This window comes from Urocitellus parryii, chromosome 3 (genome assembly GCF_045843805.1).
Source record: "Urocitellus parryii isolate mUroPar1 chromosome 3, mUroPar1.hap1, whole genome shotgun sequence".
Taxonomy (NCBI): Eukaryota; Metazoa; Chordata; class Mammalia; order Rodentia; family Sciuridae; genus Urocitellus; species Urocitellus parryii.
In genome coordinates, this window is record NC_135533.1 from 163,584,473 (window position 1) to 163,609,028 (window position 24,556).

General features: G+C 48.9%; 1 protein-coding gene across 1 annotated transcript in view; it reads left to right on the forward strand.

Annotated features, from left to right (window-relative positions):
- Prickle2 (prickle planar cell polarity protein 2) overlaps window positions 1-24,556 on the forward strand; it is a 109,002-nt gene that overhangs the window by 39,381 nt on the left and 45,065 nt on the right. The window contains 3 exon segments of the mRNA XM_077795609.1: window positions 17,934-18,047; window positions 20,693-20,830; window positions 22,363-22,566. Of these exon segments, the coding sequence (XP_077651735.1) occupies window positions 17,934-18,047; window positions 20,693-20,830; window positions 22,363-22,566 (456 nt within the window).

A 24,556-nucleotide genomic window follows, 5' to 3' on the forward strand; every position in this document is an offset into this window, starting at 1 on the left:
CGGCCCAGCAGTCTGTTGAACAAAGGCTTGGGGTGTTTTTTGCCCTCGGCCGAGGTTGGAGAACCACTGTGATGGGGAAAGACCACCCTAAAAAAATATGGGGGCCCCGTTTTGGCTCTGTCATTTCACTACCTGTGTAACCTTAGACATCCTGAGCTTCGGTTTTCTTATTTGTCAAATGGGGAGGCCGATGCCCATGTCTGAGAGTAACTGTGAAGAGTAAGTGGGTTCATGTCTGAAAAGATCCAAGGAGCGTGTTGGCACAGAGTAGGTGCTCAGTTAATGGTAGCTGCTGTCATGACCGCCCTCATGACCTGGGGCTTCAAGATGTACGAGCAACTCACCTGCAGGAGGGGACAGTGGAAGAGCCCAGGAGATGCCCACTCCACCCCCAGCTTCCTGCCCCCACAGCTGACATGAGAGACAGCATCCTAGATAGCATCTCTATACAGGCTCTTGGTGGAAGGAAAACTCGAGATCCTTCTAAATCCTTTCCCAGGTCCTACTTTCCACACTCCCTCCTTGGCTGGTGTCCCAGAAGATGCTCCAATCCCCATGACTGTTCCGCCATGAATCTTTTTTTTTTTTTTGTACCGGGGATTGAACCCAGGGTCTCTTAACCTCTGAGTCACATCCCCAGCCTTTTTAAGATATTTTATTTAGAGACAGGGTCTCACTGAATTGCTTAGGGCCTGGCTAAGTTGCTGAGGCTGGCGATCCTCCTGCCTCAGCCTCCCGAGCTGCTGGGATTATAGGCATCTGTCACCGCACCCGGCTGGCCGTGAATTATATATCTGTGACCCACCAGCACTTGGCTGGGGCCACAGAGCCGGGCATCCAGCATAACCCTATATTTTCAGATGTTAACATCTGTTCTCTTTATGTGAGAAGCTATGCCAGGAGGGACAGAGGTTGGCAGATGCTGGGGTAGGGAGCGGAGAGAGAGCGGAATGACAAAGTGGCTCCTCTCTCAAAGCCCGCTGGGTGGCTGGGCTCCTCGGGAGGGAATGCACCATGTAACAACCCCTTTAGAAACCCCATAAAAACCATCATCAGGCTCACGGCGATGGCAGAGCGTTGGTTGTCTTGGCTTCATGACTCCATTCCTGCACGCTGAGCTCAGAAGGGAATTTCAGGGCTACAGCGAGATGCGTGTCTTCCCGACCCAACTGGGTTCCTTTTCCCCTAAGCCTGGTCTCCTGGTGAGCTTTCCCGTCACTCACCCCAGGGATTTCAGTGCAATGCAAAAGGTGATCAGGACAGGGAGGAGGAGGAGTCCCCACGGCCTCACGCCTCACGGTCCTCCTCGGGGAGCCAGTCACAGCACCGTGCTGTGTTGATCTTGGCCAAAAAAGTGCATGATGTCACGGGGTAGGGGTGGGAAACAGCCTGTGTGTGCAGCGTGCAGTCAGAGTGCCTGCTCACACACTCGTTTCCAGCCAGCTGTCAGAGATGGGGCTGGAAACTCGGGTCCAGTCTTGAGGGCTTGTGCCACACGACACCAGCAGCCGCGTGGCCAGGTTCCCCCAGCAGGACCTGCCGAGGCTTGAGGCTCGTTGGCAAGCTCAGGAAGGAGACCTGCAGCTGGGTCCCCACTCTCCCGACAGATGGCCGCCACCCTTAGAGTCACCGCCACCTGGGATCCTACAGACCTCGAGGGGGGCCTCGGCGTGAATTCCCTTGTGAGTTCACAGCTACACACTCCTCTCTGCTCACAGAGCAGTCTACACTGCGGGCCGGTGGAGTTGAGTTGATGTGATCTCCTCTGCTGAGGACTCATGAGATGCTTTGAGTCATTCCTTGGGATGGTGGGATGATGGATCCACCATCGAATCAACAGATCATTTCTTCCTTCCTCCATCTTTCCACCCATCCATCTGTCTGCCCGTCATTCATTGGCGTGTTCAGCCACATGTTCGTTCAGTAGTTATTAATGACCTGCTGGGTGCGGGTCAGGAGTCTAGGTAGGATTTCAGTGAGGCCGTTTTCCAGGTTCAGTGCAATTTCAGGGCTCCCACTTGCCCGGCTTTACATTTTGCTTCATGGTGTGCTAGATTTTTTTTTTTTTTTTTTTTTTTTGGTACTGGGGATTGAACCCAGGGGTGCTTAACCACGGAGCCACGTCCCCAGTCCTTTTTTTTTTTTTCATAGTTCATTTAGAGACAGGGTCTCAGTGAGTTGCTTAGCACCTCGCTAAGTTGCTGAGGCTGGCTTTGAACTCTAGATCCTCCTGCCTCAGCCTCCTGAGCTGCTGGAGTTACAGGTGTGCACCACCATAACTGGCTGCTTCATTTGTTTTTAACAAATATTCTGTTATTCCATGTAACAGGATATTTGCCACATCCCTTTTAAATACATTTTGCATTTTATCTGAACATGAAAATGTAACTCAGAATTTCTGACTTCCTTTTAAATATGGTAGTGGTCTTACCTCAGGCACTTCTTAATATGGTCTTTTAGAATTCATGTGAATGATTCTTCCTATTCATCTTGAATAGCCTGCCTGACATTGTGCTTCTGAGCCACCTTGCCTGACTCTTTGAGTTCTTGTTCAATCCTACATCAAATGTCATTTTGGAGCCAGGCGCAGTGGTGCACACCTGTAGTCCCAGAGACTTTGGGAGGCTGAGGCAGGAGGATCCACGAGTTCAAAGCCAGCCTCAGCAACTTAGCAAGGCCCTAAGCAACTCAGTGAGACCCTGTCTCTAAATAAAATATATATATATATATATAAAGGGCTGGGGTTGTGGCTTCATTTGCTTAGCCTGTGTGAGGTACTGGGTTCAATTCTCAGAGCTGCAAATAAATAAATAAAATAAAGGTACATTGACAACTAAAAAGAAATATATTTTTTAAAAGGGGGTGGGGGCTGGGGATGTGGCTCAGTGGTTGAGCACCACTGGGTTGGATCCCCGGTGCCAAAAACAAAACATAATTTTGGAGAGCTTCTCTTTTTTAAAAAATCATGCCAATACTCATATTTTGAGGTCCTTTCTCTTCGTGTCTTTAGCATCTGTCCCCACACCCGCCACAGGTGAGAAATGACCCTGAAACTTCCCGCGTTTTAGGCAAACTTCCTACAGAAGTTGGAGCAAAGTGGAGACTTGGGTTTCATCCACTCCCTGCCCGTTTCCAGAAGGGCAGCCGGGGGCCTCAGTGGGTGACCAAACCCAGGGACGAGGCTGGAGGGACACGGGGAGGGACACGGTTACCACGGAAATGGGACCAATGTGCTGAGACAGCCTCGGACCTCCGGGTGCAGGGTTGGGGCCAGGAGGGCCCGGGTGGGCATCGGGAAGGTGGGGCTGGGGCCGGGGCGGCAGGCCAGGGCCACGGCGACAGGAGGGCAGGGCCGGGGTCCGGATGGCCCGACTGGGGACGTCTGGGGGCCGAGCCGTTGGAGGCCGAGCTCCCTGCCCCCCTGGCTTCTGAACCCACCGCGGTCACTCCCAGCGCCTTCTGATGGTGGCCCCAGAGGGAGGTGCTCTGCAGTGGCAGTTCTGTGATCTGCAGCATAGATCTCAGCAGAAGATGGGGATAACTGCTGAGCTCCCAGCCTCCTCCCTCTATTACAGGTCCTAAGGGCTGGGGTCAGCGACTTTCCCACCGTCCTCCATGGTCTTAGTAAGAACAGACGGCATCGGGTGTGGTGGGTGTGCCTGTGATCCCTGGGGACCGGGAGGCTGAGGCAGGAGGATCACGAGTTCAAAGCCAGCCTCAGCAACTTCGGGAGGCCCAAGGAACTCAGCAGACCCTGTCTCTAAATAAAATGTTCAAAAGGGCTGGGGATGTGGCTCAGGGGTTAAGAGCCCCTGGGTTCAATCCCTGGTTAAAAAAAAAAAAAAAAGGAAAAAGGAGGAGGAGGAGGAGGAGGAGGAGGAAAATTTCTCCTAGTGGGACTTAAATTCATTGTTGATATACTGACTCATTTTTTCCCCCACTGACTTTCATCACAAGTTCAGGGAAGTGTTACCAAAGAAGAACATTTAATCCCAACATGTAATAAAAACCATTCTTGAGTTGTGAAATCCTTAGAAATGGAAAGAGGACTGGGCATGATGGCATACGTCTGTAATATGAGCAGTTTGGAAGGCTGAGGCAGGAGGATTGAAAGTTTGAGGCCAGCCTCAGCAACTTATCAAGGACCTAAGCAACTCAGTGAGACCTTATCTCAAAATAAAAAATGAAAAAGGGCTGGGGATGTGGCTCAAATGGTTAAGCACCCCTGGGTTCAATCCCCAGTACCAAAAGAAAAAAAAAAAAAGAATTGAATCAATCTCCTGGAAGACCACCTGGTTTCTTCTAGGGATGAAGACTCCACATTACTTTAGCCTGCTTTAGGTCTTAGCAGGAATTTCAAGTTTAAAGAACACACTGTCGTGGAGAGCAGGGGTATAAATCACGACCTCTGACTCTCTGATTGCTGCCTTGGCACCGGGAGCTGCCTGTTCAGAAGTGCAGGTCAAGACAGCCTGGTTGCTATGGCGACGCCTGTGGGAGAAGACTCTGTGCAAGGCCATAGTTATCAGTTGAGACCTTGGGTTCAGACACCAACTCTCAGGGTCAGAGAATTCTCAGCAAAACAGGATGACCCTGATGTCTCGCTAGTTCTGCATCCTTCAGGTGGCCTGCTTGGCTGACACTCTCCCACCCATGACCTTTTGATGAAACCTATGTGGTAAACTTGCTGAGCTCTAGCTGTGGGTCCGTCTTCCCCCAGCAGTTGGCAGAACCACCTGGCCCACCTTTTACTCTCTGTTCCCGTCTGTTTGTCCTTTCTTCATTCCCCTGTGGCCCCTTGTCGGGTTTCTGAATTAATAGCCAGGGCTCAGAACAGAGATGAGAGGACTGTGACCAACTGTGACTCCACTATCCACTGATTCATGAATACCTAGGGCCGAGTGTGAGCCTGACCATCTACAGAGACGGTGAGGTGAAGGGGACAGCGATCGAGCTTTGACAGCAGCCCCGGATTTAAATCCAGGCTCCGCTCTTCATCCCTGAGCAGGTCAGATAGCTTATCATTTATCTGATCCTCATCATCCAGGACTCTGTATTGACGAATCCTCCTGCACACCAATGTTGGTTTGTTACCCCCAAATGGATGACGACAGCATCTTCCTGATCACAAAGGGGCAAAGACAATTTTGCGTTGCCCAATGTGCGTTCCACCAGCTGAGGTACCCCAAAGCAGTGTTCTGGCTTCTTGCTTCCATCTCACACCCAATGGTCTGTTTGGTGCCCTGATTTTTGCATTTTGTGCTTTTGGTTGCTGAGTCCACTGTTTGGAGTGTCCCCAGCATAATGAAATGCCGTTTCCCAAGGGTGAGAAGGCTGTGCTGTGCCTCATGGACCACACCATGGACGTGCGTGTTAGATGACCTTCTGGGGCATGGATCATCGTGCTGCTGCTCACGAGTTCCATGTTAGTAAATCAGTAATGATGGAGGACAGGTGAGGTTGGGCACCTGAGGAATTTTCCGGAAGCCGGTTTATTTGAGCTGCAGTGGTCCAGAGGGGCTGAGACCTAAAAATGTCTGGACCCCAAGTCTGGGAATTCTCGAAACTTTTTTTCTCAGTGGGGTGGTTACGTGTCAGTGGGTGGGTACCTCACAGTCACTCTTTGTCCCAAGCTCAACAGAGATGTCACACATTTTTTTTTTTTTTTTTGCAAACCTGGCATTTACAAAACAGAGAAAGCTTCAAACCACACTGAGCTTTCTGCAGAATTCCTGTGAAATCTTGTTGACGCTCTTTGTAAAAATCTTTCTGTCGAGAAGCTTAGTTATGGCAAGGGTCTTTTGGGGGGGGGGTGCCTGATCGGCTTCAATAATATATATTAAATAACTTGTTCTTAAGAGACATGCGTATGAAGCACGGTTATGAACCAGGAGCGGCAGCTCAGGAGTCACTAATTCAGTATTTGCTAGGACTTTACAGAACTCAGACTGCACAGATAAGGAAAGCCAAGTGTGCCGACCTTTGCACAAGGTCATGTCCTGCTCACCCAGCACTCCATCCTTCCCCCACTGTGGCAGGGGTCAGGACCCTTTAAAAATGGTGGGCTCCCTCTAATTCCACAAACAGGGGAGGGCTGCGCCTTTTCACACCCATAAAGCAGGCTTGGCCACGTGACTTGCCTGAACTAGTGAGGTGCTAGCAGAATTCACATGTGTCACATCCCGGTAGAAGCAGAGAGCTGTCAGCCTCTGCCTGCCCATCTGAGAGTCCAACTATGAGTGAGAAAACTGGGGAGCAGGTAATGGTTTAATAGCCAGCGTATATAAAGCACCCTTACGACTCTTTAGATAGATATGACAGGAGCAGCATGTTATATACAAATGGAGTCTAACTTCCCAGTCTTGTGGTTGTACATGATGTGGAGTTTCCCTGGTCTTGTGTTCATAGATGGGCAGAGGAAAGTTCTGTCGGGCTCATTCCCCTATCTTTCCCATTCCCATACCCCTCCAATCCCCCTATTCCCTTTTGTCTAATCCAATGAACTTCTATTCTTCCCTCCCCTCCCCTTATTTTGAGTTAATGTCTGCACATCAGAGAGAACATTTAGCCTTTGGTTTGGGGGATTGGCTTACTTCACTTGGCATGAGAGTCTCCAGTTCCATCCATTTACCGGCAAATGCCATCATTTCATTCTTCTTTAGGGCTGAGTAATAGTCCGTTGTGTATATAGACCACATGTTCTTTATCCATTCATCTGTTGAAGGGCACCTAGGTTGGCTCCATTGTGAGTTGAGCTGCTATAAACATTGATGTGGCTGAGTCACTGTAGTATGCTGATTTTCAGTCCTTTGGGTACAAACCAAAGAGTGGGTAGCTGGGTCCAATGGTGGTTCCATTCCAAATTTTTTGAGGAATCTCCATATTGCTTTCCACAGTGGCTGCACCAATTTGCAGTCCCACCAGCAATGTATGAGTGTGCCTTTTCCCCACATCCTCACCAACATTCATTGTTACTTGTGTTCTTGATAATTGCCATTCTGACTGGAGTGAGATGGAATCTCAGTGTAGTTTAATTTGCGTCTCTCCAATTGCTAGAGATGTTGGACGGTTTTTCATGTATTTGTTGACTGTATTTCTTCTTCTGTGAAGTGTCAGAAGAACACCTACAACTCAACAACTGAAAGACAACTCAGTTAAAAAGTGGGTAGAGGACTTAGACAAACACCTCTCAAAGAAGATCTATACGTTGTCAGTAAGCTCGTGAGGGGCTGGGTTGGTGGCTTAGCAGCAGAGTGCTGTCCTAGCGCATGAAGGGCCATGGGTTCGGTCCTCAGCACTACATAAAAATAAATAAAATAAAGGTGTTGTATCCAACTACAACTAAAAAATAAATATTTTTTTAAAAAAGCACATGAAAAGAGACTCAGGACCAGCTGTCAGGAGTGTGCAAATCAAAACCCCAATGAGATATCTCAACACACCCAACCAACAGGACTGTAATTTTTTTTTTTAATGGAAAATAACAAGTGTTGGCAAAGATACAGAGAGATTAGAACATATGCGTGCTACTGGTGGGAATATAAAGTGGCACAGCCACTGTGGGACAGTCTGGAAGGTGCTCAAAAAGCTTAACAGAATCACCATATGATGCAGCAATTCCACTCCTAGGTACACAGCAAACAATTACATAAATAAACTGGAAGCAGAGATTTAGCAGTTGTCTTGTGCACCAGGTTCCCTGAAGCACTATTCACAATGGTCCGAAGATAAAAGCGACCCCGGTGCCATCAGCAAATGAATGAATCAAGGTGCGAGTTGGTAAATACATAAATACACGCACAATGGAATATTGAGTCTGCCAGGAAAAGGAAGTTCTGAGACACAGCACGACACAAGCTCACCTAGAAGCATCATGCTTAGGGGAAAAAGCCAAACCCAACAGATACACCTGTGATTTCACTTACATGAAACAGCTAAGCCCCACAAGTTGAGGGAGACAGGAGATTCCAGTATAGCTGCGGGGGAGGGGCAGGATGGAGGAGGTCTGGAAACAGGTAGGCGTCCTGGTCACGGAGCATTGTGACCACTGGATTCTGGGTTGACTTAAACAAAAATTAAAATAGGAAATTTTAATAATGTTATTTAACTAATATGTTTATAAGTACTATTTATACATATATTTTATATGAATACCTGCGTATGTAATGTACGTATATTGACACGTGTATATACATATACACAAATTACATATAAATATATGCATATATTCTAAAATATAAATTTACATATAAACATGTGAAATAGACATGAATATAAAATATCTATGAATATAAAATATATATTTATGTATTCTATTAAAGATCTATCAGTTGTCAATAAGCACGTGAGGGGGCTGGGGTTGTGGCTCAGCAGCAGAGCGCTGATGTGAACATTAATATGATGGGAACATTAATATAATACGAACATTAATAATGTTACTAAAATATATTTACCAAAATAAAAGCATTTTAATTAAAATAAAATCGCCTGTGATGTGAAGCCAGAAACACCTTGATGGAATGTGTTATTTCAGCATAATGCAGCCCATTCTAACCAGAATTTTCCTGATTCTAAAATGGCATAAAGTAGGGCATTTAGGGTTTTCTGACCGTCTGTAACCTTGAACACTTCCTTGATCTTCTCATCTTTCAGAATAGGACAGACAAAATTTTTTGCCACTGTATCCATATTCTTTTTCTTTTAAATTTTATTATTAAAAATTTATTATTAATTTTATTATTATTTTTATTATTATTATTATTAGGTACTGGGGATTGAACTCAGGGGCACTTAACCACTGAGTCACATCCCCAGCCCTTTTTATTGTATTATGAGACAGGGTCTTGCTGAGTTGCTTAGGGCTTTGTTAAGTTGCTGAGGCTGGCCTCTACCTTGCAATGCTCCTGCCTCAGCCTCCTGATCCCCTGAGATTTTATCCATGATTCTTTGAAGTTGAGTGAGGCAGGGCCAGTTACTGGGGCCAAAGGTACCACCATAGTCAGGAATCCCTAGTTCCTCATGTATAAGTGGCCCACTTTCTTGTGGGCTCACAGCCTTCCTTTCCTTTAATGGGTAGACACGAAGCCTCCTTCATTGAGCTCCTTGCAAACAAAGGTCACTGTAACTGCGGGTGTCATTTAAAAAGAGTTTCCATGAATGTCCTGGGATCAGCAATAGTTCATCGTCCCTTGGAGAAAGAATTCCCTCCTTGGATCGTAGCGTGTGTCATTGTGAATCCTGTTGGGCAGTGAAACTCTGGATGAGTCCCAGGACGTCCGCTGTTGCTTTCGTACTCAAGCAGGTTGGCATGACGTTGTGACACGGCACTTAGTGATAACACCGGGGACAGACGAGCTAGTTACGGTATATGTGAAGCCATATACAACACGCAAAAGCCCTGTGGGGTACTCCTAAGGAGGCCACCGAGAAAAGAGGTAGCCCCAAACTGAGACATTCAGAGAGGACCCAGAGAGGACATTCAGAGAGGTCACCTCCTCTCTTGGAGACAGGTCCTGATTTTATCCTGAGCAGCAGTAGGGATTAAGTTCAAGGCCAGCCTCAGCAACTTAGCAGGCGCCTGTCTCTTAAAAAATAAAAAATAAAAAAGGGCTGGGGGTGTGGCTCAGCGGTTGAGTGCCCCTGGGTTCAATCCAAACAAACAGAACAACAGAGACTGGCTGTTGAATTAAGCATCGGTGCCAGCAAAACAAAACAGTCTGCGAGCTATTTGAGAATGAATACCTCCAGTGGGTTTTTACTTCTGATTTTGATCCCCGTCCTGTGGGAGTCCAAGCATGATGGGGACATGGTCCCGCGGGCAGCATTAGACTGTTGTTTCCTGATGACTTCCTGAGGAGGCCAGTTAGAATAATAATGTGGGTCCCTGGGAGGAAAAGCCAAGGAGCCAACATGGAACCACCCGCTCCTGCAGGCTGCTGGGTTAATGACTTTCCGACAGGTGACATTCAGCCAGCCGGTGGGTCCCCAGACAGCACAGCCCCTTGCTCTTACCTGTGACACCACTGGTTGTCCTCCAGGTCCCCGTTTGGGAACCAGTGTGCACTTTCCTTAAATCCACCAGGGGCCACCCGTTCAGGCCAACCCTCTCCAACCTCTGCATGGCCTGCGGATCAGGGTGCAGAATCTCAGTGATGTAGCCAGCATCCTGCAGGTGACGGGGAACAGGAAATGAAGGCCCTGTCTTCTAACTAATTCCTGAGTTTAGGTGGCTTTTATAGAACCTTCCAGAAGCACGGCTCACTTTGAGGTTCACGCTGAAGGACTCTTTGCCTTGTACAGTCAGGTTGGCCTTCCCTTTAAACCTGTGCTAGTCCTGGTGTGCGCTGAGGCGTTTATTAAGAACACAGAGTTCCAGGCTGGGAGCAGTGGCGCATGCCTGTAATCCCAGTGGCTCGGGAGGCTGAGGCAGGAGGATTAAAAGTTTGAGGCCAGCCTCAGCTATTTAGAGAGGCCTCAGCAACTTAGCAAAACCCTGTCTCTAAATAAAATATAACAAGAGCTGGGGGTGTAGCTCAGATAAAGGTAAAGCTCCCCTGGCTGCAATTCCCAGTGCCCCCCCCCACCAAAAAAAAAAAAACAGAAAGAAAGAGAGAGAGAGAGAGAGAGAGAGAGAGAGAGAGAGAGAAGAAAGGAAGGCCAAGGCAGAAGGGAGCCTGGGCTTGATCACACCACGGAGCCCCCATCCTCTAGGTCGCCTATTTCTGAACTTCTGTTACCAGTTAAAAAAAGACACAAGTTCTTTTTTTTTTTCTTTTTTTACAGTCTTTATTTATAGGAAGCCGATGCCATTTCTAAGTGATGTGGTGCTAGACTTCAAATGCTGGCGTGCTCCTGAGCCATCTGAGGCCCTTACTGAACACTGCTGTTGGAGTGGAGATGTACTTCAGGGCTGGAGCATTTGCCTAGCATGTGCAAAGCCCCTGATCCCATCCTCCAAAAACCAAAGAACACTGTTGTCATTTCCACAGGGTCTGAGAAGGAGCCTGAGACTCTGTATTCTTTTTTTTTTTTAAATATTGAAATTGAACCCAGGGGCCCTTAATCCACTGAGCCCCATCCCCAGCCCTTTTTATTTTTTTATTTAGAGACAGGGTCTCGCCAAGTGGTTTAGGGCCTCACTAAGTGGCTGAGGCTGGCTTTGAACTTGCAATCCTCCTGCTTCAGCCTCCCAAGCCGCTGGGATGATAGGCGTGCACCACCAGGTCTGCCACAGCTTCCATTCTGGAGGTTACATCATGGTACAAGATGATGGCACAGCTCCTGCACCTTCACCGCACAGTGTAGTAAAAGCATGAGTAAGAGAGAGACCCTTTTCACCTACTCTCAGCTCCTCTTGGATCTGGGGCCATACATTGTCTTAGAGAACAAAGGAGCACGTGCTCATCACTGCTGCCCTAGCCATTCGGATAGATCAAGGGTCTACAGAACCTAGGCCTGGTTTTCCTTTCCCTCTGTTATTCCATCTGCCAGTCTCTCTCTCTCTCTCTCTCTCTCTCTCTCTCTCTCTCTCTCTCTCTCTCTCTCTCTCTCTTCTTTTAATAAACACCAAGAATCCACAAAGAGCAGGAGCAGAGGAAAAGAACGCCAAGTTCAAGGTGCCTCTACCGTTTTGTGCTTGGATGCACATAAGATCTCTGGCCCTGGGCTGGGGACATAGCTCAGTTGGTAGAGTGCCCACCTTCCATGCACAAGGCCCCTGGTTCAATCCCCAGCACCTTAAAAAAAAAAAAATCATCCCTGGTCCTAGAAGAGCTCACAAAATATCATATATAAGACACTTGAAGCCTGAGAGCCACTCAGTAAATAGATCATTCATTGATAGTGAAAAACAGTTGATCAATCAACGCACCAGGCACAGTGGCCCATGACTGTAATCCCAGCGGCTCTGGAGGCTGAGGCAGGAGGATCGTGAGTTCAAAGCCAGCCTCAGCAAGAGTGAGACGCTAAGCAACTCAGGGAGGCCCTGTCTCTAAATAAAATACAAAATAGGGCTGGGGATGGAGCTCAGTGGTCGAGTGCCCCTGGGTTCAATCCCTGGTACCGCCCCCGCCCCCCCCCCAAAAAAAAAATCAGTCAACCTAGCCAAATCTGAAGAGGCTCTTGTTGGACTCCTACTATTACAAAATAAGGATACTTTTTGGGGGGTCCTGGGGATTGAACCCAGTGCTGGGATCCCACCTCATAATGCAAACCTTTGCCTTAGGATCGCTTCTCCTTGTCAGAGCTTCTAGAATCTTCCTGCTTAATCATACATCCAGGTGTGGAATGAGGCCCCTGACAACTTGGACGAGGACCAATAGATTCTTCCCCTCTTTGGAAGTCCCTGGATTTTTCGAAGGCTTGAGAGTAAATGAGCCTGCCTGGAGCCACGTGGAGTGGGTTGTTGAGGGAAAACAGTTGGATAACTCCAAAACTCTCCAAGTGTGGTCCCCACACCCCTGACAGACCCTGAGAAGTGGTTAGAAATGCAGATCACCCCACCCTGGGCTGAATTGGAAATCTGGGTTTGAACAAACCTTGCAGGTGATTCTGATGCCAGCTCAAGTTGGAGAACCACGGCAGGCAACTAAGTGCTTTGTGCTGAGTACCGTGACGCATGCCTGGAATCCCAGCCGCTCGGGAGGCTGAGGCAGGAGGATCGAGAGTTCGAGGCCAGCCTCAGCAACTTAACAAGGCCCTAAGCAACTCAGCAAGACCCTGTCTCAAAATAAAACAATAAAAAGGGCTGGAGATGTGGCTCGGTGGTTAAACATCCCTGGGTTCCACCCTTAGTACCAAAAAAACAAAGTGCTTTGCACACTTTATTTTTGATTAACAAACTTCTTTAGAAAAAAGAAAAATGCTTTTCTCCCAAATACAGAGGTTTCAACTCTCTCGCTTCCTTCCACCTCTTCGCTCAGACAGAGATGCTGTCAAATGTGCAGTTCCTTCTGACAAGCCCAGTCTTCCCCCCTGGGCGAGGCCTCCCTTTGTGGAGTTATCTGCATGCTGACTAAAGTTCTTAGAACCCGTCTGACAGACTGGAGTTGCTGCCAAGCCTCCTGTTGGGGAGCAACACCTTAAATAAAGGCCTTCAGCTATTTTGTTTTCATAAGATGGTGTACTGTGTCCAAAATGCTTTTGTTGGGGGAGAAAATGAGCTTCCTATGACTTCACCCAAGGCAGAATCCCAGGACACCTTTACCCAAGAATGTCGACGGGGAGCAAAGCTTCTGGCACATTCCAGAGGCCTGTGTTTGAAGACACCCAAGTTCTCAGCGTTCCAGGTCCTGTCTTGGGAATGATCCTCCTTGAGTGAGCTCTGTGGGATTGCTTATTTACTCCTAGGAATGCGGCGTGTTTGGGCCCAACACCAGCTATGTGCTGGTGTCTCAGGGGCAGTGCCAAATTCAATCTTTGTGGTGCCAAAAAGTGGAGTCAGTGTTTTCTCCCTGCACTGGTTTAGTTGGTGTTCGTTTTTGAGCCGGTGGCGGAGGAGAGCGCGGGCAGCATCCCCGTAGCTAGGCTGGGAATTCAGGGGAGCTGTTTCTCTCTCCCTGCCCTCCACCCGCGAGTCCCCTTGGCTGGATGAAAAACTGGGAGAGTCCAGGGTCAAAACACTGCAAGAAGCCAGGCGGGGTGGGGCACACCTGTGATCCCAGCGATTCGGGAGGCTGAGGCAGGAGGATCTCGAGTTCAAAGCCAGCCTCAGCCACTTAGTGAGGCCCTGAGCAACTCAGGGAGACCCTGTCTCTAAATAAAATACAAAATAGGGCTGGGGATGGGGCTCAGCGGTGAAGCACCCCTGGGTTCAATTCCTGGCACCAAAAAAAGGAGGAGATAGGAGTCAACATGAGCAGGATCCCTGTGAACCTGAACAGGCTTTGAAGAGGATTGAAGGTCACAGGGGACTCACTCCTTTTCTACAGAGCCTGCCGGATCTCCTGCCCTGTGGTAGGGGACACTTTGGGAGGCTGCTATTTAACATAGACTTATAAATGTTTCCATAATGGTGCACCCTGATCAGTAATGGGCCTTCAAGGCCTCCATCGAATTGTTGATTGTCTTGGGAAAACATATTTTTACGCACTCCACACTCGAGGAATTGCTGGAATCCTGGTAGAAAGAAGAAATGTCATCGGTGGACTGTAGGCTGGAGTTATAAAGGACGCGTCTAGGCTCTACAGAGTCACATCAAGCCTTTGGTGACTTCAGAACTCAGTCCTCAGGAGGGACCTTGGCAACACCAAAGCATATACTGAGTCCTCAGTGTCCCCAGAGATCTGCACCCCACGGCTCCACCGAAGCTGGTCACACCAAGTTGGGGTCCCACCTCCGTCTTCCCCACCTGGAACTTCTCTGATCCCACCTCCCGACGTCAACCCAGAGCAAGACGAGGTCATCAGGGCCGTCCCTGGGGAACTGAGAGAAGCTCCCGAGTCTGGGGTGGATTCCTGAGCTGCTGAGGGCCAGGTGACGCTTTGGGAAAGCCACCGCAGATCTGTGCAGTGAGGAGGAGAGGACGCTGGGATCCCAGAGAGCGGAAAATCCAGCCCCAGGCACCCTCCAGCCGCAGCTTCTGATTCCTCCTGTCGCCCTACTGGCTGCCGGGTCTCTTGGGAGAGCACCACGCCTTTATCACCATGTGACATTCCCCCTGGGACATCAGGCTAGTTCTCTGTCATGACATTCCTCGCAACCTGTGTTTCTTGCTTAGGCTAAGGTAGGTGGCTCCAGGGCTTGGTCTCACCCTCTGCGCCACCAGTGTGGCTTCGTATCTGAATATGGAAGAAAAGCCAGGAAATATCTAGATTGTTCCACTCCATATTCTAATTTTTCAAAGAATTTTTATTTGTTCTTTTTAGTTATACAGGGCAGTAGAATGTATTTTGACATGTATGATGCATGCATGGAATAGAACTTGCCATTCTTGTGGTTGGACATGATGTGGAGTTTCCCTGGTCGTGTGTTCATATAGGAACACGGGAAAGTTCTGTCCCATTCACTCCACTGTCTTTCCCGTTCCCATCCCCCTCCCTTCTCTTCCTTCCCCTTTGTCTCACCCAGTGGACTTCTCTTATTACCTCCCCTACCCAGATTGTGTCTTAGGATCTGCATATCAGAAAGAACATTCGGCCTCTGGTTTTTGGGGACTGGCTTATTTCACTTAGCATGATAGTCTCCAGTTCCATCCATTTACCAGCAAATGCCATCATTTCAATCTTCTTTAAGGCTGAGGAATATTCCATTGTGTAGATGTACCACATTTTCTTTATCCATTCATCTGTTGAAGGGCACCTAGGTTGGTCCCATAGCTGAGCTATTGTGAATTGAGCTGCTATATAAACGTTGATGTGGCTGTGTCATTATAGTATGCTGATTTTAAGTCATTTAGATATATGACAAGGAGTGGGATGTCTGGTTCAAGTGGTGGTTCCATTCCATGTTTTTTGAGGAATCTCCAGACTGCTTTCCAGAGTGGTTGCATCAATTTGCAGTCCCCCAGCAAGGCCAAACTCTAAAGTTGGTTTTGTGTTCGTGCTGTCTGTTGAACTTGAGGGCCACGTGCTTCACCTCCACTCTTATTTAACCGTCATGATCTTTGGGTGCCTGTTGTGAGCAGTTATGTGACTTCCTTGGGAACCTAGAGATGAGAAATGATAGTCAGTGGCTGGAGGTTCAGGTCTATTGCCTTGTGGTACAAGATGCGGAGAAGAGTCCAGCATGCATCAGCCTCACACAGTACACCAGTTGGCTCCTTCCAGGAGCCGATCGGGAGGGTCTCCCCGGGATGGCGATGCTGTGCAGTACCTGGGGTCCCTGGAGAGGAGGTTGGGCAGGCTCCGGTGGCCATGCACCTGGCAATACATTACCTGCAAGACACACACCTGGGCGTGTCTCCTTAAACTTGGCCCTTGTCCGTGAGCCAAGTGCTACAGGACTCTCCTGAAGAAGTCCCTAATTGTGTGCCAGTCTCCCATGAGCAAGTAGCCAGCCACTGCCACCACACTCATTTAGGATGGGGCTGTTCCTTCTCAGGGCTGCTGGCTCCTTCAAAACCCAGAACCTGCCAGTCTCCCTGCCAGGTGCCTCTCTATTGCCGGGTGCATGACCACGGGAGCTGCCCAACCCTCCTCTGCACGGCCCCCAGTTCCCGCACGGCACTGCCATCCAGGGGAGTCCTTCTGGATCTGCACCTTGAAGGAGCCCAGGGGGCTGCTGCCCGAGGCTGACGCAGGCGGGAATCATCCTGCAGAGGTCCGCTGCCTTCCAGAAGCGGGCTGGGCTGGGTCAGAGCTCTGCCAGTGGTTGCTTTGGGGATTGGATTTGGACACGGATGGGCACCTGATGGAAGATGGTTCTGATCACTGGTTAAGGAACTAACGACGGCTTTCCACGAGTTTCTGAATTCACCAGCGCAAGCCTCTCCCCTGCTAACGCTCATGGCTTGGCTTCTAGAGATCAAAGTGGAGGAGACTTTGCTGCTCTTCACTCCAGCAAGCCCAACCCATGTGTTCAGATCCAAGGCTCCCCAGACACAAGGGCTTAGACCAGTGTGTGGAGGGGACCGAGGAGGGAGTTGGAGCCTGGGGCTCTGTCCTCTCGTTTTCTTGAATGAGCTTGTTCAGTGAGGGCTGCTCAGGATGCTCAGAGACCCTGGGAAGCATTTCCCATGATGTGATGTGAACCTGTAGGATTTTTTTTCTGCTCCTCCTCTATGACAGCATATCTTGTCTTTGGTCAGTTTTTTCTCTCCCTTGTTATACACATGGCTGGATGGTAGAATGTCTTCCCACCCCCGCCCCGTACCAAGGATTGAACCAGGGCGCTTAACCACCAAGCCATACACCAGCCCTTTTTATATTTTATTTAAAGACAGGGTTTTGTAAGTTGCTTAGAATATCACTAAGGTGCTGAGGCTGGCTTTGAACTGGCCATCCTCCTGCCTCAGCCTCCTGAGTCACTGGAATTACAGATTTTACCAACATTCCAACATTTTTTTGTTGTTGTTGTTCTGGGGATTGGATTCAGGAGCATTTGACCACTGAGCCCCATCCCCAACCCATTTATATATTTTATTTAGAGACAGGGTATCATGAGTGGCTTAGGGCCTTGCTTTTGCTGGGGCTGGCTTTGAACTCCCAGTCCTCCTGCCTCAGCCTCTCAAGCTGCTGGGATGATAGGCATGCGCCACCAGGCCTGATTCCCAACTTCTGTTTTCTTTTCTTGGCAAAATGAGGTCCTTGGTGCTTTCCCCATACATCAGATTGAAGGAGCTTCAGAAAGGGCAGGAATAGACCCTACAGGTGATAAACAGGATCGTTGTAAGAGATGCAAAAAATCTTCACACTCCTGGCGATGCAAAGTTACACGCTGTGCGCCCCAAGTTTGGAGAGCCTCTTTCTGATGGCTGGCAGCTACAGCCCGCCTCACAAGTGGCTCCAGACCTGGAAGGCTTTTCACATAGGTGGAGGCTGAGGTACCCGGGAGTTCACCCTGTGCCAGAGACAGGCTTGGACTGCAGCACCCAGGCAGGCGCAGACATATCCCTTGGCTAGGGAGGCACCCCACACGCCAGAGACGCTCAGAAAATGGTAAAGCCAGTGGGACACAGGGGGGACTCCAGCGAGAAAGCCCTACCCTGCGGCCTCCCCAGTGTGATCGCTGATCTCTCCTTTGCTATCCAAGCTCCTTGGCTTTATTTTTCCCTTGCAGAGAGGGGAAGCCCCAAGTGAGGGGCGACTGGCTTGGCTCTCTCTTTAAGGATGTGTTTTTCTGCTTGCAGTAAGAAGCGCAGGCTGTGGGCTGTGTCCCACTGGGTGGGGGCTGTCCAGTTGGGTTGCACCCTACGTGGGGGCGGGGAATCCTGGTCCCCTTATGGGGCAGTGGACAGTGGACGTGAGTGAGGACACGTGTTCTTTTTTCTCCTTCAGGTGCACCAGTATTACAGCTGCCTGCCAGAAGAGAAAGTCCCTTATGTCAACAGCCCCGGAGAGAAACTGCGAATCAAGCAGCTGCTGCACCAGCTCCCGCCACATGACAATGAGGTAAGAGGGTCCAGGCTCGGGAGGACCTTCTGTGCATTGTCCCCTTTCTTACCATCACCAGCCTGTGATCAGCTGGCAATTTGCTTGAGGTTTTCGCTTCTTTAATGAGGGGCAAAGGACAGTGACCAGTACTTTCCAGAAAGTGTCACCCCCCAAAAAAAGAAAAACAGAGAGTCATCATGGGCTGGGTTAGCCTCTGTGACAGGCACTGCTCACTGGGGGAAGGAACCAGGGAGCACTAAAGTGGGGAAGCTCAGGTCTGAATGTGTCCCGCTGAGTGCCTGCGTGGGTTGCAGAGATGACTGAGTCCCTGAGACTTGGCGAGTCTCTGGGACTTGTCCAGTCTCTGGGACTTGTCCTGCCCCATTTCCTGTTGAATGGGTGAGCACGTCCTCCAAGTTCCACCGGTCTCAACCTCAGGGGCTTTTGTCACAATGAAGTCCGGCTTCCTAGGGTCGTCCTCTGTCCTTTTGAAAGTGGGGCTCACCGACTGCACTTTTTTTCCCCGAATGCAGGAACGCCATGCGCTAAGCCAGCATCCTCCTCCTCCTTGAGATCACATGGATCATAGAGGGACTTTGTGGTTTTGTGGCAAAAAAAAATCTTGCTGGAAGGGATTAGGTTTGCCAGCTAGAAATTAATTTTTAGGTATCTGCTTTTGAAAAATAGGACTCCTGTGAGATCCTATGATTTAACTTGGCATTTAAACAAAGCATGGTTTTAGATAGAAAGGAAAAAAAAAACAACCCCTTTACAAAACTGGACAGCCGATGTCTTCCGACTCCCCCCACCCCAACAGGAAGTGAATGAGTGCTTTTTAGTTTTGTCTTCCCACATTGGAATAAAAGGGGACCATTTGAGAACCTCAGAACAAATGTAAAACCTGGTGCAGAGGCGCACATCTGGAATCTCAGTGGCTAGGGAGGCTGAGGCAGAAGGATCGTGAGTTCAAAGCCAGCCTCAGCAAAAGCAAGGCCCTAAGCAACTCAGTGAGACCCTGTCTCTAAATAAAATACAAAATAGGGCTGGGGATGGAGCTTAGTACTCGAGTGCCCCTGGGTTCAACCCCAGTTACCTCCCTCCCCCCCCAAAAAAAGTTAAAAACAAATGTCAGGTCCTAGGCCGGGGTGTATCTCTGTGGTAGAGCCTGACTGGCTGCTCAAGACCCTGGGTTCCAATCCCCAGGACCACAAAAAAATAAATAAATGAATTTGAGTCAGCAGAACCAAAGCTTAAAACCTGACGTAACCTTTCTAGAAAGAGAGCTGCAGTTCTCTTTCTGCCTGCTTCCTTCACACTTCATGAAACAAACACAAATCATGCTTTCTCCTTTAAATCTGAGAGCGAATGTTGTAACCTGTTGTCCAATTAACTAATTTTGAAGTGAAAATGCGGGTTTTCACAAGCAGGAGGGGCGTGCCTGCCTCTAAAATGTGCTCATAAAATGTCAGTAGTGGAACCGTCTGTTCGGGCAGCTCAGGTCACTGCAGTTCTCTTTCTGAAACATTCTATGAGAACGTTTTTTTGTTTGGGGGATTTTTTTTTTCCTTTTCCTTTTTTGGTACCAGGGATTGAACCCAGGGGCACTTAACCACTGAGCCACATCCCCAACCCTTTTTTATATTTCATTTTAATATTTTTTTCTAGTTGTAGATAGACACAATATCTTTATCTATTTGTTTTTATGTTGGGTGCTGAGGATTGAACCCAGTCAGTGCTTCACATGTGCAAGGCAGGCACTGGACCCCTGAGCCCCATCCCCAGCCCTATTTTGTATTTTACTTAGAGACAGGGTCTCACTGAGTTGCTTAGCACCTCACTAAATTGCTGGGACTGGCCCCCAACTCATGATCCTCCTGCCTCAGCCTCCAGAGCTGCTGGGATGACAGGCGTGTGCCACCGCACCCAGCTAAATGACTCACTTTTAAAACCAGCATTAATAGATAATAGTTCAGAAATATGTTGCAATGACCAGATCTGCAGAAATAAGGGAGAAAATGGCAAATGCTGAATTTGAGTGTCCCTCCCTTAATTCTATGTTCAACAAGAAGAACAACCTCTGTTGCACATTGTCACACTTAGCCAAAGCCCAGCAGGCGGCCCTTTTCCTCCTGCTCCCAGACAAACCAGCCTTCCCACCCTGCAACCCTGAGCTGCAGTTTCACAGGCTCGAGCCTCCATGTTCCCACTCTCCCAAGTGAGATGGGGACAGAAGCCATGCGCACATTGACAGTGGCCCTGGCTCAGTGGCCTGAGACCATTCTTGGTGCCAAGGACCATTTACCTAGGTAGCTGCAGGTGAAAGTATCAGGTCCTTACAGTTGGGAGGAAAGACACATCCCAGAGCTTTGCCAGCTCTGCCTGTCCATGTGACTTGGGTCTGAGGGTGGTCCGCAGAGTGAGGGAAGATAGGGAGAAACACTTTCAGAGTCCATGGGCTGCCTGGGACCTGGACTCCGGAGTTCAGAGCCCTCCGTTAGCCCCTCGGGTTGTCGGGGATCTTAGGAGCAGCTCATCTTAAACCGCTCCAAGCCTGAGACTGCTGACGATGAGGCAGGGACTGGAAAACCAAGCAGCAGCAGGAAACTCTGGGGCCTGGGCTTCAGGACTCTCACGGGGCGTCTGCCTTCTGTGTGTGTGCTCAGGTTCGATACTGCAACTCCCTGGATGAGGAAGAGAAGAGGGAGCTTAAGTTGTTCAGCAACCAGAGGAAACGTGAAAACCTGGGCAGAGGGAATGTCAGGCCCTTCCCTGTCACCATGACAGGAGCCATTTGTGAGCAGGTAAGTGAGGACTCTGGGTTGGAAGAGGAATTGTTCATTCATTCATTCAACTGTTCATTCATTCATTTGTCCCTCCTTCATGCATTTGTCCATTCATTCATTTGTTTATTCATTCATTCATTCATCTGTTCATTCATTCATTCATCTGTTTATTCATTTATTCATTCTTCGGTTTATTCATTCATCCATCCATTCACCACTCATTCATTCATTTTTTCATCTGCCCATTCATTCATTTGACAGTTGTTTTATTGAGTACCTACTGTGCGCCTGCCACTTTTCTAAACTTGAGAATGCAGTAGTGTATAAGACATGAAAACGTAATGTTGCCTTTGTAAGGAAGCGCTCTCTGGAGAAAGAAGGTAATACATTCAACCAAGAACAACAAAAAAATATGTCAGAGAAGGGGGCTTGCAAGGAGTGGGAGGCTAGAGAAGCTGTAGGCTTAGAAGGGGGCATCTCAGCAAAGACTTGCAAGAGGGAGGGAGTCATGCAGGGGTTGGGGCACCAAGTACAGCCATCTCAGAGCCCCTTGTGGCTGGAGCAGAGGGGGTGAAGGAAGACGGTTAGCAAATGAAGTGAGAGTTTGTGGAGGGTCATGTGAGCCCCTGGAAGGACCTGGCAGAGGACTGACATGAGGGATTCATATTTGAAATTGTACATTTACTAATGGAGACGCCTGGACCATGAACCAGCCCCTCTCCCAGGATCTTCCCAGGACCAGTGCCCTTTAAAGGGTGAGATCTGAATTTTTTTTTTTTTTTTTAAAAAAAAGGGTAGGACTTGGCCACTGAGTCTGGTGATGCACACCTGTAATCCCAGGGACTGCAGAGGCTGAGGCAGGAGGATCACAGTTTGAGGCCAGCCTCAGTGACTTAGGGAGACTTTATCTCGAAATTAAAAGGGCTGGGGAGGTAGCTCAGTGGTAGAGCACCCCAGTACTGGGAGGGGGGGAAGTGGTACATTTCGATCAAGACTATGTAAAAGGATGTCAGAAGAAGAGAGTAGAAGCGAACTTGAATGATACCTGGAAAAGGTAGTTCAAGCGGTAGGCTCTGGTAGGCCCGCCCATTCCCTGTTCCATCCAATGGTGCAGGCCCCAGCCCTCGGCCACGCCCCAGACATGCCCCTCGGCCACGCCCCTCGTCTGCCCTCCTTCCTCCCCAGCCTGCTCCTGCTGGTGTTGAGCAGGTGACCCTCTGCGTGCAGCTTGGAATTTCTAGAAGATTTGAGACCTTCCCTCTGTGCATGTGGGCCCCCTGCCTGGTGTTATGCTGAGGTTTTTTTTCTTCCTGTCCCCCCTTCCTAATGACAATAAAGAGACCTCCTTCTCCAGTCTCTTTATTGTCATCTCATGGAGGCCCTAGGCAAGGGCAGGGGAAGGACCCGCAAGACCTGCCCCGCCAGGAGCGTAAAGGAAGGAACACAGTGGGGCTGGTCACCAGCTGGTGGTGGTGGCCTTTTGTCATCTGTGCACAGCACTAGGAGATGGGGCTGGTGTCTGGGTGCTGATGTGTCTCTTTGGCTCACAGTGCGGAGGCCAGATTAATGGCGGGGACATCGCCGTTTTCGCCTCGCGTGCCGGCCACGGGGTTTGCTGGCACCCGCCGTGCTTCATCTGCACCGTCTGCAACGAGCTGCTGGTGGATCTGATCTACTTCTACCAAGACGGGAAGATCTACTGCGGCCGGCACCACGCCGAGTGCCTGAAGCCCCGCTGCGCCGCCTGCGATGAGGTCAGAGCCTGTCCCCTGTCACCCCCTGGGCTGCTTCACAGCCACAGCCTCCTCCTTCTGTAGCTTCCTGTACAGCAGAGAACTACAGGCAAACCTTAACCCTTCCAAGAACCTTGGCTGGGTGTGGTGACAGCCCACTGTAATCCCAGTGATTCAGGAAGTAGAGGCAGGAGGGTGGCAAGTTCCAGGCCAGCTTGGCAGCTTGGCGACACCCTGTCTCAAAACTTAAGAAAGAAAGAAAGAAAGAAAGAAAAAGGTCTGGGGATGTAACTCAGTGGTGCAGACCCAGGGTTCAATTTCCAGGATCCACACCCCCCATCCCTGCAACAATGAGGTCGCTACAATGTCCGGGTTATGGCTCACTTTACTGAGTGTGGCCAGGGAAATTCCCAAAGGGATATGGTTGGCACTAGATCAGTTCAGAACTCTAAAAGCTCTAGATTTTAGCCCAAATCCTAGGGGATGATATGAGGTGCCACTTGCCCAAGATTTGATGGGACAAGTTGGTTAGAGAAGAGAAGAGACTGGGTAGTGCTATTTGATTTACCCACTGTTTAAAACAAGTTCTCAGTGAAAATTCAAGGAGCAGATGGCTATTCTGCCAGGGCACCTAACTCTAGGCGGTGTCCAAATGTGTTACACGGGTAAGAAGTCAAAACAGAACGTAAGGCCCCTACCTGGCATCCAGCCCTCCCCTGAACCAGAAGTGAGCTCATGTTTGATATGTGGGCTGCAGGAGAGAAGAGCTGAGTCAGCATGACTCAGATGGGGGCAGAGAGAGGAATGGTCCAAACCTGACCACTTTCATGAGAATCCTGTGGGGTAAGGCCTTAGACCCAGGCTTCCTCCTGCATAGAGGTGTTTTGGGGTCCCCCTGACCTTATAAACAAGTGATCTGGGAGAGAACACTGCCCTTTTCCAGCTGGAATCCACGGTCACATGGGTGTTTCTCTTATAAAAGGGCCTAACAGGGATTCGCAATGTCAGGAGGGCACCTGTCATCCCAGCAATTCAGGAGGCTGAGGCAGGGGACCACAAGCCCAAGGCCAGCCCCAGCAACTTAGTGAGGGCCTAAGCAACTTAGCGAGACCCTGTCTCAAAAAAATAAAAATAAATAAAAATAAATAGGGCTGGAGATGTGGCTCAGTGGTTTAGCACCCCTGGGTTCCATCACCACGGTACCAAAAAATAATTATAATAATTTGGGTTCTAATGCCAGTAGCAGTGCACCAGAGAGACTCTGTGAGCATACACTGAGGAACTGAATTCCAGCTCTGTGATTCCGTGTCACCTCTTTACCATCCTGCCTCAGTGTCCACATCTGGAAATCCATGCCCATGAGGCAACTTTGGGTTCGATAATGCCAAAGAGAATGCGATGATGGGAGGAATTGTACTTTGAAATTTGTGTTTATTGAGATATAATTTGCATAACTCAAGTTCCCCTTTGAAAATTGAAAATAGACAGCTCCGTGGTTTTTAGTGTATTCGAAGAGTTGTACAATCATCACTCCTGTTTTATGCCGGATCATTTTCATCAACCAAAAAGACTGTCTCTATCTATTAGCAATCATTCTCCTCTTCCCAGGCCCTGACAGCCACTGCTTCGGTTCTCTGTCTCTCCAGATTTACATATTCCAGACATTTCTTATTAATGAAATAAAAGCATCTGGATTCTTTCACTTAGCGGGATGTTTTCAAAGTTAATCCATGTCAGGGTGTATACGAGTATTTCATTCCTTTTCATGGCTGAGTTATATGTATCTTGCTTAACCTTTAAGCAATTGATGAACATTGAAATTGTTTCTGTTTTTAGCTATTATGAACGAAGTTGCTCGTGAATAGATTCTAGGTATATTTTACCCTCTTGCATGTGTATCTATTTAGGAGTGGCATTGCTGGGTCATCTGGTTATCCTAAGTTTGACTTTTTGAGAAAATGCAAAGCTATTATCAAAAACAGTTATACCATTTTGCATTCCTGCTCTCAAT